The 15,581-nt window shown below is 39.6% G+C and overlaps 1 protein-coding gene across 2 annotated transcripts in view; it reads left to right on the top strand.

Annotated features, from left to right (window-relative positions):
• Positions 1-15,581, top strand: part of LOC124787907 — a 97,485-nt gene that overhangs the window by 447 nt on the left and 81,457 nt on the right. For both annotated transcript variants that reach the window (XM_047254888.1, XM_047254887.1), the window contains exons 2-3: positions 95-3,093; positions 3,536-3,741. In XM_047254888.1, coding sequence (XP_047110844.1) covers positions 297-3,093; positions 3,536-3,741 — 3,003 coding nt within the window. In that variant the 5' untranslated portion in view covers positions 95-296. The remainder of the gene's footprint in view (positions 1-94; positions 3,094-3,535; positions 3,742-15,581) is intronic.

Genomic DNA, 15,581 nt, shown 5'->3' with positions numbered 1-15,581 from the left:
GTGAGTGTTATCGTCAGCGTGACCGGTTCGTACGAATATTGTGTTGTGTTCAATACAACCAGCAACTACTGTATTTCATTTATTTTCCTTGCAGCTTTGCCACGATAATGAAAGAGTGGATTGATCAGCTGTGAACAAGAGGAAAGTGTGAAAACGGTAAAGACTTCGTTTTCTCTGATTGTAATGCTCTTCATTTTGCGGCGCGACACTACACTATAGGCTGCACAAGATGCCTAATCAATGTATTATGTGCATCAAGATCACCTCCGTGTTCAAACAAGAAAGAAAATGCAAGTATGGCAGCTACTGTTAACAGCGCAGGACAAAAACCAGTAAGTGTGGGAGTATTTGTTGACGTACCAAATAGCACACCAATTTCGCCAGTACAGTTATCAGCCAATGATATAAGGATGCCCCAGGAATCGGGTTCTCAAAATATTGCAAATGGAGACGCAGCAACTTTGCCGCTTCCAACACCAAATTTTTCAATTCCTCCACATTTAATGGGGCGGAATATTGAAAATCCTGCAGAAGACTTAGTTACACGAGGCAGAAAACCACAAAAGCCACGTCTGGGTGTAAAAGTGCCATATAGAAATTTAACAAGCCAGATTGTGACCCAGGACGAACTAGCACAAGAACTGCTCGAACGATCTTTAAAAAAGTATCCAGTTCATGACACACCAGAAGGTGGTGATATTTTTTTTGCTATTAAGTTAACGCAGAGACTTGCAAATCATATTGCTCCATCATCATCATCTAGTTCAGGCGCCACTGCAGCACAACCTACTGATGTTCTACAAAAGACTGATTTGTCAGTGAAATCAGGTAATATTGTATCAGAGAACACTTCTGCCCAAGAACAAAAGGTTATTGCTGATGACAAGGAGTTACTTGCTATACTTGAGGGTGATGTAGACCCTAACTGGATACCCGAGATAAAAGCTACACCACAGTGTCAACTACAAAGAACAGTTCCTTCTACAGTTCCTACAAATGGAAATCATTTCACAACCCCTCCTAAGTTGGACCCATTGCTTGAAAAAGAACTTGCTTTGAAGCAACTGATGGAATTTGAGACAACTCCACGGAAGAAGAAAACAGATAAATTGCAAGAAAAGTCGCCAAAGAAAACTAAGCAGAATGTTAAGAAGCCTGCTATTGATGCACTTACTGAAAACAATGCTCATAATGTTACTACTGAAGAAAAGAAGGTACCAAAGGAAAATGATGTAGCAGAGTTAAAGAAGAAAAAGAACAGGAAAAGAAAAGCTGTCGTTATTGCCTCTGATAATGTAAAAAAGAAAAAGCTATCTACTACTAAGAATGTATCAGAAAACATTGAGAATGGAAGAGCTGATAGAAGCAAAGTGAAAAAATTACAAAAAGACTCAAAGAAAATAAATTCAACAGATAAAAAAATTAGTGAAAATGTTGTTAAAGTAATTGAGTCAGTTGTGAAATCGTCTGCAGAAATGGAGAAAATAAATGAGAGCCAGTCACCAGTTCAAGATAAGAAATGTGACCTTTCTGACAAGCCCTCAGAAGTGGATACAAAAGGACTTCATAGAGAATCTAGTGTGGAAAATGTAAAAAATCATCTTGACAAAAACAAAGCCAGTGTAGAAGAGACAATTTCAACTAATGCTGTTCCTAATAATGCGAATAATACACCAGTTTCAGAAATGTCTGATCTAAAAAACAGGGCAGATAATACTGAGAAAAATATCCGTAGGGGTATCAGTAAAGACAGTGGGGAAGATCAAAAGTTACCAGATGCCTCATCTGGTTCCAAGAAACGGTGCCGAAGAAGTGAAGTAGATAAATTACTTATAGATGAAGGTGCAATTAATCTTTTATATGAAGCAGAATTAGGTGACTCAAGACGAAGGTCTGCAGTTTGTGATAATGATGTTTCTTCCAGTAACAATCTGAAAAAACCAATAAAACCGAAACTGAACTCTTCCCGGTGGAAAAAGAAGAATCTTCTATTGAAAACCCGCCTTGTGAAGAATGCTGTTCTGAGACTGAAATCTTTGCAGAATCCGGCAGTTAACTTGCGTGCAAAGAGGCAGTTACTTTGCACATCAGACCACCAGCAGAGTGCAGACAGCAAAATGGCACCACCCAAACGGATGGAATCTCGTGAAACTCTTCGGTCACCACCTCCGTCGACTGTTCACTTTGACCCCCCATCACCAACTCAGTCTTTACCATGTCCACCACGATTGCAGTTACGGGCTGAGGCATCAAGAATAATTCGTAGACATTCTTCCAGCAGTAATTTCTCTAGTCGCAGCACAAGCCCAACTGTGATACCACGTACTAGTTGTGATACTGGTATTAATCAACATAAGAGTGAACATGCCAGTGATGGTCAAAGTGGCAAAAAAGTTGTTTATGAATCTCAACTTAAATCGATTTCAAAGCAAGGGGCAGAGGCTCGTAAGAAGGGTGTTCCAATATTCATCAGAAAAGCAGAGCCTCTACAGACATATAAAGATAAGAAAGGAAAGGAGAAGGAATTTAATGGAACTGTTAGTATTCAGAAGGAGGTGACAAGTGCAAGTAAATCTGTTAAAACTTCAAGTACTAGAATTGCAGATAGTAAAACACTACCAAGATTAAAGACAAGCATATCACAGAAAGAACATGAATCAAAAGAAGTTCTTTTGCCAAATGCACCAAAAAATGTTTCTCTTGATAAAAGTAAATTCAATCCAGATGTGACAAAAATGCATCAGAAAAATTCCCACAAAGAAAAACTCCCAAAATCAGCTAAGTTATCTGAAGAAAACAGTGTAATGAAAGCAAAGAAAAAGGACAGGACACAAAAATCAGAGGTTACTGGGATGCCAGTAGTGGTTTCTAGTAGTCTTGAGAAATCACCAGTTTCAGCAACTGATGTAGAGGCAGAGCTCACTACTTGTTTAGCTGAAGCTGCATCAGCTTTTGCAGCAGAAGATAAAAGTCTCCAAGTGTCATCGTCTGGTCAAAACACTCAGGTTGTAGCAAGGAGCAAACTAAGTACTCCAAACCCATCACAGAAGAAAGATACAAACCGCTCACATCCACAGAGTCCCAATGCTGCTTGTAAGTATTGTTTTGGACTTAATTTTTAATTGACTATAAATTGAATTATTGTTGATCCTCCATTGTATGTAGTATAATGTTTAGTCTTTCAGGAAATCTAAAATCCTCATTATATTGTCTAATCCTCCATTCTGTGTAGCATAATTTTTCGTGTTTCAAGGAAGATAATATCTTCATATTCTTAATAAAGACGTTGCTTGGTACTTTTCACCTTAAGTAAATTGTTTCGTAACTGTGTAGTAGCCTGTGGCTTGTGATACACTGCAAAATTGTTGTAGCTCTGTAAATGAAGAGGAGTTTTTATTTAAATGTTTGAAATTAAATGTACATTCAGATGTACAGTGGAAACTTTACTTCATTTTAAATGTTCACATGTTATTGTTAAAAGTATTCTCAGCTCATTAGTGTGTACTTAAACTGTACTTAAACATTTTTTCCCCAGCGTATGTCACTCTGGTGAAAACTTTAGAGAATGATGTTCAGAAACAGAAGCGCAAAGATGATGAGCATGCTAAGTCAAGAACAAGCATTCGTCAAAATGCTGGTACTGTGAGCTATAGGGAACTTAGCATTCGGCGTTATAATGGTCTTGTTCAGATCATAATGAACCCTGCATCAACAAAAATGAAAAATGCACTAAACTTGCAGGTGAGTTTGAATGGTGTGCTGAATACTACTACGTATAAAAAAGTGTACTGTTAAATCAAAACAGTATTAAAGCTAAGGGCCTACTTTTTTCAGAATCTGTCTTTGTAATTTGCGTTGATCACTCACTTCTTTCTTGGTTATTACTGTAGGTCAGAACTGTTAGAAATAATAAATACTGGCCCAAATAGTATGGTCATTTCAGTTGTTAATCTAATCCATTTGGGTGGGTCTTTCTGTCGTTGTCAGGCTATATACAATAAGTTGCAGTGCTACTAATTGAGCTATATATGGACAATTTGAGGTTAGCAGGATTTCCGGTGTAATTCTGAAACCAGTCTTAGAACTGTACTAATGCAAGATATAATTTGCAGTTTCTGATTACTCACCTGTATGATTGATACATGATTCATTAATTCATTCTCTATTGATCCACTGAGTCATTTTGCGTACAGAGAGTACTACATATTATGGGACAAGTCATTATAGCAGTTAAGCATTTAAAAATACGTAATCCCAAATTAAATACAACTTGATTTACGCAATTGTATGATAGTTATAGATTACAAGATATAGTATGAGTACACTCTAAATTTGTTCAAAATTAAGGTCAACTAAGCCAAATTAAAATTTGATGATACATTTAAAATCAAATTAAGTACAGATAAGCATTACATAATTTATACATTAGTTAAGATTAACAAGATAAATATAAAGAGTACAGACAAGTAGATAAATTTTTAACAGTCGGTTATGCCTTATTGAAATTTACATTTTGAAGATAAATTATAGTACAGAAAGATAAGTGTGCAAATATATTACATAGAAAAAATCACTTTCTAAATATTCATGTACATTATAAAAAGAATATTTTAATAATGTCGATTTAAGCCTTATTTTAAAATGTGCTGGATTGTTGATGTTTTTACATTTGGTGGTAGATGATTATATAGTTTAATCCCCATGCATTCTACACTATAAACATATAATTTAGTGGAATGGGGAAACTGTGTCAGCTAATATTTCCTTCTAGTGTTGTGCTGGTGATAGTCCAGATTCTGCTGTAGGCTGCCAATATTTAGCTTGGTGACACTTAGTATCTCTAATATGTGCTGGAATGGAAGTGGAAGAATACCTAGTTTTCAGAATAGCTTTTTACATGAGCCTCTCTGCTTTTTAAATAACAGTACCCTTACAGCTTTCTTTTGGAGCCCCAGAGTCCATGTGTTAGCATAGAGTGGTAAAGAGCATGGTACCCTGACATTAGGATTTTTAGAAGTGTCACTTCCCTGACTGACAGAAGCATAAAACATACTTTTTTTAGCTTGGTAGCTAAGCTGTCAGTGTGTCTTTTCCAACTCAGAATGTCAGAGATAGATATTCCAAGGAATTTAGTTACATTTTCCAGTTCAATACTATTTCCACCTATTTGTATAGTCGGGATGGTGGGATTTCTGTTCTGGACTGTATGAAATGTTAGGCCTACAGTCTTTTTTTGCAATAAGAAGTAGCCTATTAGCTGTAAGCCATGAATCCAGTAGAGCTGTATGTTGGCTGACTGGAGCTTCAATGCGTTCTTCTGAGTCAGATATCAGAATATTGGTGTCATCGGCAGAAAGGAAGGTATTGCAAGTCTGTAGGTGAAGGGGAAGATCATTAATGAACAGGAGAAATAGGATCTGGCACAAAACTGATCCTTGATGGACACCATGTTTTATGGTTTGCATATCAGAACATGAAACTGTGGATTTTCCTGGAGGGATGACCTCACATATCTGCACATACTGTTTTCTGTTTAGTAGGTAGCTTGCAAACAAATTGTAGGCAGTGCCCTGTATACCATAGTTATATAGTTTTTGTAATAGTATTCTGTGGTTTACAATATCGAAGGCCCTTGTGAGGTCATGGAACAACCCCACAGCTGGCTGTTTCTTATCTACGAGAGTGATAGTTGTATCTAGAAATTTATAAACAACTTTGTTTGCCCCTTCTGGAATCCATATTGAGCTGGAGAAAGGATACTATACTTATTCAGAAATGTGATATAGTAGAAAAGGCATTCACAGGTGTCCAGTGATGTTGGGAGATCTCATTTTCTGTACTGTATTTTGAAGACCATCTTCTTCCAGTGTCACAAGTGATGATGTTAAACATGTTCACTGAGTGGACTCCAGATAGACAGGTAGAAATACCAACACACTCACTCACAGCAACTGATGATAACTTTATGGAAATAAAGGGTACTGAAACATTGAAATTGTCATCTAGTTAGACACCAAGAAAAATTGTCTTCTGGTGTACAGCTTGACCAGGCAGTTGTTGATGCTTTTGGGAAGAACTTCTAAGACACTCACTTATAACACATTAAAGTAGTTTGAGAAACATGGCATTTTGGACCAGTTGAATACCTGGAAAATCAATATTCTAGCACATAGGTTGATCAGGATGTTGGTAGTACTGTTGGAGAGAAAGTACTTGGAGTTCAGATAGTTTTCCCAAAGCTTGTAGAATTCTCGGGTGTCTGGCTGGGTCATGTTGTAATTACTCCACAATATTTCGGCAGACAGGCTTCATGCCATCTTCAGGCGGTCTCTGATTAATGCTGCTCAGTTTTTACAAACATCTATTTATACCTAAACTGAGCTGTCGTAATTACTGTTTAAGGAATTCATAATTCTTCACTCAAAGATGTGCTGGTTAATTCTTTTTCTTCTTGATATGTTTCCCGCAGTTAAAAATATTGATACTGGAAACAATGCCTAACAGTACTGATTTGTTATTTTGATACTATATGGAGAATACTTCATCATTATTTCCAGTTTCCATATTAGATTCTGTTGCTTGACAACAGTTCACTTCATTTTTAACCCTTCTATAACTCTTTATGATGAAAGTTTTATGCGTAAATTGATATATTTCTTAAGTCTTTGGTTGCTAAAGGGTGTTAATGCTGCTGATAGGCTTAGAAAATAATTATTGTATGTTTCATGAAAGAAATAGTTGTATCAAGCAATGTTGTATGTATTATGGCATTGTTCAAAATTTGCTAAATAACATGATGGACTCATGTTGTTGTCACAAACTGAGTGAAGTTAGTAGTGGTGGTACGTATTTAATTGCGCAATGTAACGGTGACAGATATTACACTATCTGTGAACAGTGAAGCTTCTGAAATGATTGGGACACACTGTTTCTGATACCTAATAGACATATTGTTTGACTAGAAAAATAATGATGATCTAGTCAATCAGTGTTTCCAGTGATACCAGTCATGCAGATGCTGCTTCAGGCTTCACTTGTAGCAAGTAAAAGAGGCAGCATTCCACAAGGAAGACATTGTTTACATTCTGAGGCTTTGATAAAACATCTGATAACAACTAAATATACTATGTATAGCTGCAGCTTAATGCTTTATGTTAATAAAAAGGATTCTCAAGGCTTTTTAATTAAATCTGACCACTGGAAAATTTCCTGATTGTTGGAGAATGATGACTTAAATCTTTTTCCCGAAACCAAAGATATATTATACTTGCATAAAGAAATCATCCCTGCAAGATTTTGGTGGAATTTAGCTATACTCTGCTCAAATTGTAAAATGCCAGAGTGCTTTGATTACTACTTATACTACACCTGTGTGCTGACAACTATAATTAACATTGAAACATTTTAGGAAACTACTAATTTTCACCACAAATTTTTGTGTTGCCTTAATAGAAATCTCGTTTTGTGCATCTGCTTCAATTCTTACAGGGAATTAACAACTTCTAGCTCTACAGATTTAAGATAATCAGCAGGTTTGATTTAAAGTCCTTTGTTCACTGCCTTGTAATACATTGCACCAGCCAAAATGCAGCCCCACTGTGGATGCTGTTGTCAAGCATGGGGTGAGTTGGTTGACGTTCATAAGCTGCTGGAAATTGAACTGACTACTGTCAAGCGGTTGACAGCTACTGTGAATCAGTGTGTTGGAAGAGCTCCTGAGAGTCGTGTACCTTTGATACCTGTACCAGAGGTACCTCAAGTACTATCTAATGTGTATCCTGTCACCTCTGCAGAAAGTACGGGCTCTATCGTTACTTGACTGCAAGTGGTGTGTCAGTGGTAGAGCTAGGCATCCTGTACAGGGTGGAGGGGACCAGGGAGGACTCAGGATGTTGTACCAGTCCCTCTAACTAACAAGTTTGAGATGCCGTCTTTCACTGATACTGACCCAGTGGGACTAACTTTACCTGATGTGGAGAAACTTGTTTTGTCCGGTGTCAGGAAGAGGTAAATGCAAAAGGTTAGGGATCTATTAATCATCGGTAGTTCAAACGAACTGTGTATGATGATACCACTTAGGGAAATGGCAGCAAGGGAAAGGAAAGGACACCAGGTGCACTCATTGTGTATGTGTGGGGGTCTCCTTCACCATGTTGAAGAAGCTATTCCAGCAGCCATTTTGAGGGAAAAGGTTACAACCAACTGCAGGTTGTGACACACTTTGGAACAAATGATGCCTGTCATCTGGGCTTCAAAGTCATTCTTGGGTCCTTCCAGAGACTGATAGAGAAGGTGAAGACCAGCCTTATGGCCAGGTAACAATAGCTGTAGGAAACCCAGAAGTATCGGTGTAAGATCGAAAGAAATTCCTTCCACAGGTGAGATTAGTAAAATCATAATGGTAAACTACCAAAGCATTTGCAACAAAATGCCAGAGTTGGAAGTGCTCATGAAAAGCAGTGAAGCTCCAAATGGGAAATGGAGGTGGTACATTTGTTGCAATAGACAAAAAACTCAAATCCACAGAGATAAAAATTGAAGCTGCTTTTGAGATTGTTTAGACAAGACTCAATATCAGGGGAAAGCATAAAATGATAATTGAATCCTTCTATCGCCCACCAGACTCCTCTCCTGATGTTACCAAAAACTTCAGAGAAACTCTCAGTTCACTTGTACGTAAGTTCCCTATTCGTACTGTAACCATTGGTGTGGAGGCTAATCGTCCCATGATTAATTGGGAAAATTAGAGTTTTGCTAATGACAGGCATGATGACTTCCTGTGAAACTTTCCTAAATGCCTTCTCTGAAAACTATCTATAACACATAGTCAGGTACACTACTCATGAAGGAAATATATTGGATGTAATGGCAACAAATAGATCCGAGTCTTTGAGGATGTCCTCATCGAAACTGGTATCGGTGACCATGATGCAGTTGTGGCAACAATGATTACCAAAGTACAAAGGACAACTAAAACCAACAGAAAGATGTATATGTTCAGTAAACTAGATAAAAAAAATAAAAAAAAACAGTACTGCCATATCTCAATGAGGAACTTGAAACTTTCATGCAGGTCAGGAGCACGTAGAGGAACACTGGCTCTAGTTTAAAAGAATAGTTGGCCATGCACTGGATAGGTGTGTACCCAGTAGAACAGTTCATTATGGGAGGGAATCCTGATGGTATATAGTCACTGTAAACAAACTTTTAAAGAAACAGAGATTGCAGCATAATAGGTGTGAAACAAAGTGTAGGGCTATCGATAGAGAGATCCTGAATGAAACACATTTGGCTGTCAGGAGAGTGATGCGTGGTGCCTTCAATGAATACCATAGCAGAATATTGTCAAATGGTATTTCACAAATTCTGGTCATATGTAAACATTATTAGTGGCACCGAAGGTTGTGTCCACTGCTCCCTAGTGAATGAGATGGGAACTGAAATTGAGGGTGTCAAAGCAAAAGTTGAAATGTTGAACTCCGTTTTCAAATGTGTTCCTTTACAAGGGAAAACCCAAGAGAATTGTCCTAATTTAATCCTGGTACCACTGAAAAGATGAATGAAAGAAGTATTAGTGTCAGTGATATTGAGAAACAACTGAAATCATTAAAATTGAACAAGGCACCAGGCCCCAACTAGAGGTTATCGTAGATAAAACTATGCCAAGTTCTTGGAAAAAGGCACAGGTCACACTGGTCTACAAGAAGTGTGGTAGAAGTGATGCACAAAACTACTGTCCAATATCCTTGACATCAATTTTTCGTAGAATCTTAGAACGTATTCTGAGCTCAAACATAATGAGTTATCATGAACAGAATGACCTCAATGCCAACCAGCTCAGTTTTCGAAAACATCGATCATGTGAAACTCAACTCACACTTTTCTCACATGACATATTGAAAGCTTTGTACTAAGGCAACCAAGTAGATGCAGTGTTGCTTTATTTCCAAAAAGCATTTGACTCAGTATTGCAGTTATGCTTATTGACAAAAGTATGATCATATGGGATATCAAGTTAAATTTGTGACTGGATTGAGTACATTTTGGTTGGGAGGATGCAGCATGTTATCTTGGATGGAGAGTCATCATCAGATGTAGAAGTAACTTCGGATGTGCCTAAGGGAAGTATGTTGGGAGACTTGCTGTTAATGTTTTATATTAATGACCTTACAGATAATATTAATAGTAAAATGAAGCATTTTGCAGATGATGCAATTACCTATAATGAGGTACTCTCTCTTTCAACATGATGTGTGGAGGTTGGCAACTTGCTCTAAATGCTCACAAATGTAAAATTTTGCACTTCAGAAAGCAAAAAAAAGTTGTATCCTATGACTGTAATATCAGTGAGTCACTGTCAGAATCACACAAATACATAGGTGTAATACTGTGTAGTGATATGAAATGGCGTGGTCCCTTAGGCTCAGTCGTGGGTAAAGCAGGTGGTAGACTTTGGTTTATTGATAGAATACTGGGGAAGCACAATCAGTCTAGAAAAGAAAAATAAATGTGACACATCCTAGAATATTGCTCAAATGTGTGGGACCCGTACCAGGGGATATTGAACGTATACAGAGGAGGGCAGCACGAATGGTCAAAGGTTTGTTTAGTCCATGGGAGAGTGCCACACAGATAGTGAAGGAACTGAAATGGCAGACTCTTGACAGTTGTAAACTACCCTGAGAAAGTCTGTTAACAAAGTTTCAAGAAACAGCTTTAAATGGTTACTCGAGGGATATACTACAACCCCCTATGTATCACTCACACAGGGGTCATAAGGGTAAGATTAGAATAATTACTGCACGCACAGAGGCATTCAAAACAATCATTTTTTCCTCACTCCATACGTGAATGACACAGGAAGAAACACTAACAACTCGTACAGTGGGATGTACCCTTTGCCATGCACCTTATAGTAGTTTGCAGAGTATAGGTATAGATGTAGATGTAGAACCACTTGCCACATTGGTCATGTTACTGTGGAAGACTCAGACACAGGATTTACCTGATACACATACCCGACACATCCTTCTCTAAACCTGTCACAGGCTTATCCTGTCCTATCAGATGTGGAACAAGATGTCAAAGCATTCATGTTATGTACAAGCTTTGCTGAATTTTTTGTGTAGTGTTTTATTTGGATGCGACTACCAACCATCAGTCCATTCAAATCAGTGGCCACTACCAAGCTGTCGAGCAGGCTGGCACAAAATGCTAGATTTCAATGGCTGCTTCACAAGTTGTTCCATCTGGGTCCTTCCCGCAGCACCAATTTCTCTGTATTACTTATATGGGTTTTGTTCTTGTGGCAAGGCGCAGTCTTGGGCTGTAGCGCATGGCTTCCAGTTTTCGGCCGCCAAAACCTGTCGTTGCATTGTTCACCCTGAGCCACGGCTTTATTTTGACAGCGAACCTCTTGTTGTGGTGGAGATGCATTGGCTTTTAGGATTGCTTTTTGATACCTGGTTGACTTGGCTCCCCCATATTCAGCAGCTTAAACAAACATGCTGGCAGAATCTTAATGCTCTTCGTTGTTTGAGTCACACCTGCTGGGGTGCTGATTGGTCTACCCTTCTACAACTGTATCAGGCATTGATTCAGTCCCGTATAGATTATGGGAGCCTGGCTTATGGTTCGGCTTCGCCTTCCTCGTTGCGGTTGCTTGACCTCATCCTCCACAGCAGGATCCGACTCACATCTGGAGCTTTCCGCACAAGTCCTGTCAACAGCATGCTTGTGGAGGCTGGTGTCCCTCCACTGCGGATCTGGTGTCAACGACTGCTGGCCACTTTGTTTGTAACTTGTCTGGGCATCCCAATTACCATCTCCTGTTCCCCAACTCGGTCATCCATCTCCCGGAATAGCGGCCCCGGTCAGGGTGTACAATCGCAGTTTGCATCCAGGCTCTTCTCTCTGGACTTGAGTTTTTCCCTCTTCTAACCCTTTTCCGGGCTCCTCTACATATACCCCCTGGTGTGTGCCTCACCCATACCTTCGGCTTGGTTTGGCGCAGGGCCCAAAGGACTCAGTCCCTCCTGAGGCCCACTGCTGCACCTTTTTTTTTTTTTCAGTCCTTGCTCTCCAGGAGCCCTTCCATACTCTAGCGTGTTGTGGCTGCTCCATGGTCGTTGTGTGGACCCTGGGTCATGTCGGCATCCCGGGAAATGAACGTGTAGACATGCTGGCCAAACAGGCTGTCAGTGCACCGGCCCTGGAGATCGGTCTTTTGGAGTGTGATCTCCATTCAGTTTTGCGGCACAAGTTACTTGGTACTTGGAGTGATGAATGGCACACCCTCCTTCACCCAACAAACTACGGGTCGTCAAGGAGACTACCAGTGTGTGGCGCTCTTCCTTGTGGGCCTCTTGCAAGGACTCTGTTGTCCTCTGCCGGCTATGCATTGGCCACACCTGGCTGACGCACTGATATTTATTGCACAGCAAGGACCCATCTCTCTGTCGCTGTGGTTTGAAATTGATGGTGGTCCACATATTGTTGGACTGTCCATTTTTAACTCTGCTCAGGCAGACATATGCACTGCCTGATACGCTCCCTGCACTTTTATCGGATGACGCTGCAATGGCAGACTTAGTTTTGAGTTTTATTTATGTATGGGGCTTTTATTGCGTGATCTAAAGGTTCCTTTTTTTTTTCCCAGCCAACCACTGTCACTCTCAGTGTGCTTTTAATTGCTTTTGTCTGGTCTTTGTCTGTGTCTTTCTTGTTCTGTGTTGTCCCTGGTCATCTCCGTTGCTTGTTTTTTTTTTTTATTCCTTGTAGGATTTTATGGTTGTGGTGGAACAAGGGACCAGTGGCCTTTGTAGTCTGGTCCCTTCAACCACCCACAAACTAACCAACCTTTTGTTCTTGTTGTTCTTGCATGACATCCTCTGATCTTGTAATCCTCCTTGGCCTCGATCTCCGCTAGTCTCCTTCTCCACACCCATTTGCACCCCTGCCCAAGGACCCTAACTTCATCCATCCTGCACTCACTCTTTTCCCTGCAGGTTCCCCACCCACTATTCTGTCTCCCCACCCAGTCGATTTTTCCAAGTCGTCATGTGCTACATGCTGACATGGTGTCTGTGCAGCATTCCTATCCAGTATATCTCAGTTTGTGCAGTCTAGATGGCTCATTTGTTGCTCACATGAATGTCTTCTCATTGTCACTGAACACATTCGGGCAAACACTTTGCCAGAAAATGGGTCTTTGAAAAGCAGCAATGAAAGTTTGGGAGGACAAATCAGTAACAAAATTGATGGATAATGCCCTTGTTACCATGCAAAACAACAAGGCGATTTAGACCTCTTTTCTTTTCAAGATTTCTTCATTTTTTAATTTCATTTGACAAGAAGATTGTATGTGAACTGCCTTTGAAAGTATTACTGTCTTTACTAGTTGTTCAGTGTAAAGAATGAAGTTCAGAGTACCTCGTTTATGTGCGATTTACTTCTATTCTGACTGTTCATCTATTGTTTGTTATGAATGCAAGAGTGGTTATATGACGGAAAATGGCTTCTTTGTGGTTTTAATCTAAGTAATTGTCCATGAGAAACAATTCCTGTATTTGTAAAAATATATCTAAATTTCAGGAGCATTTAGTGTATTTGCGCGAATGTAGACTGCACCTTTTCTCTACATTTTGGCTTGAAAAACCGTGGTGTGGCCTATAATAGAGATTTCCCCCCCCCCCCCCCCCCCCCCCCCCCCCCCCCTCAGATTGTAAATTGTCATTTTAAAAATAACATGTACATGTATCTTGTGGGGTCAAATTAATATCGCTACAAGTTACTGCAAAGTAATATCACTAGCTCTTACAATAATTTGGAAAGCTTTCTCCCTTGGGGAGGGTTTACCGATTAAAAAACACAACAGTGGCAATTTTTGTCCATCAGCCATAATGCTCAACATCGTGTGCATTCCCTATTTGGGAAATTTGGGAGTGTAAATAAAGAACTTTGTGTCGAAGTTGGATAAAGTAATGCTGGAAAGATATCACACTGTGTTTGTAAGCTTGAGGCAGTGTTTGCACAGTTGTAGTACTGTGACAAACAGATAGATTATTTCATTGCATAAATCGTGGACCCATACATATGAAACTTTTCAATTCCACTGGCGAATTGTTTCTGAGACGTGCTGTTCATTTCCATATGGGCCCAGAATGCAAAGCTTAATTTTATTGCACTGTGCTGCTCAATTGTTATGTAGAATTGCCAACATAATTTAGTGCCTGTATCTAGTATGTAGTAATAGTACTTTGTAATTGGAGGTGTATTGTGTGTTTCATCTGAACTGCAAACCACAGAATGTGCGTACTGAAAATTATAATACGGAGAACCATGCAGTGTTAGAGTGGGTCATAATTGTGTGTGTTTGTTATGAGTCACTCTTAGTTATATGTGAACTAAAGGAGGAGAGGGAGAGAAACGCTGTTCAAACTAATGTCTAACTGAACTTTCCCGTAAATTTAGTAGTGCGACCTGTATTTGAGATTTACTTTTTACTATAATCTGGTGTCAAAAGTTTATGTGCAGGCTGTAGTTGCACATGGCCTATATTCATGCAAATACAGTATTCCATCAAAAGCTTTTCGGTTAGCTTGTGCCTTAGTAAGAAGAGAATTGTATTAAGATGTTGAACATATTAATATCCCGTCCAATAGAGGGTATCGATAGTGGATCAGTGGTGTTGCAGCTCATGAATGAGGAGCACTGCCAGAGACGTGGAAAGTGGGTCACATTGGCTGAGCCACTGACAGCCACAGGCTAAGAAAGCCACCACAGCTTAGTCTCGTGTCGTACACCGTATGTGGTGTTTCCAATTACGCATAGCTCCTAGACTGATACTGACTCAGCTTTGGACCTCGACTTTCTGGCTATTGTTTGTGGTGCTTATTCAGTAATCCACTCACGACAAACTTGGCTTTGCGTACAGTTTACACATTTTTACCCGCCACCGACACTTTAGTGGCGATGAGTTCTTGCCTTATCTTGTTTGCCTCCCGTTTATATGTTATGGACTGAAATGTTGGCAGCAACAGCTGTCCTAGCAGCAGCAGTTTGCAGCTCAAAAACAGTAAAAACTTTAGCTGGAATGGCAGGCTGTTCTCCTGCAGTTCATTTCTGAGCAGCACCAATCATGTCAGTCGTTTGTCATGGCTACATCACCATCGCCATTTGCTGCCCTCAGTGAATATTCAGAAAGCAGGGGAGTGTGTTTCCACCATTTTGAGCTGTACTGTTTTGCGTATGGCATTTCTAGTAAGCAGAAATTACTTAGCTTTTGTTGTAAGGTAGTTAGTTTATAAAGTGATGCAGAAATTGCAATCACTTTTGGACCCTAGTGAATTGCCTTCCAATAACCTCTATGCTATATTAACCGAATACAACAGTCAGCTGAGACACGGTGTTGTTGCTACGTTCCATTTTAATCAGTATCATAAACAACATTGAAAGTCGTGTGCAATTAAGGCTGCTGGCTTGCAGGGTCTCACTCACAAGTGCAGTTTCGTGTGCCAGAACTGTAAAGTTTCATGTGCAGAATCATTGACTCGCCATGGGTGCCTTGGTCCTTATAAGGA

This window comes from Schistocerca piceifrons, chromosome 3, assembly GCF_021461385.2.
Source record: "Schistocerca piceifrons isolate TAMUIC-IGC-003096 chromosome 3, iqSchPice1.1, whole genome shotgun sequence".
Lineage (NCBI taxonomy): Eukaryota > Metazoa > Arthropoda > Insecta > Orthoptera > Acrididae > Schistocerca > Schistocerca piceifrons.
The sequence above is the reverse complement of the archived record's forward strand: the minus strand, read 5'-3'. Positions and strand labels throughout refer to the sequence as shown.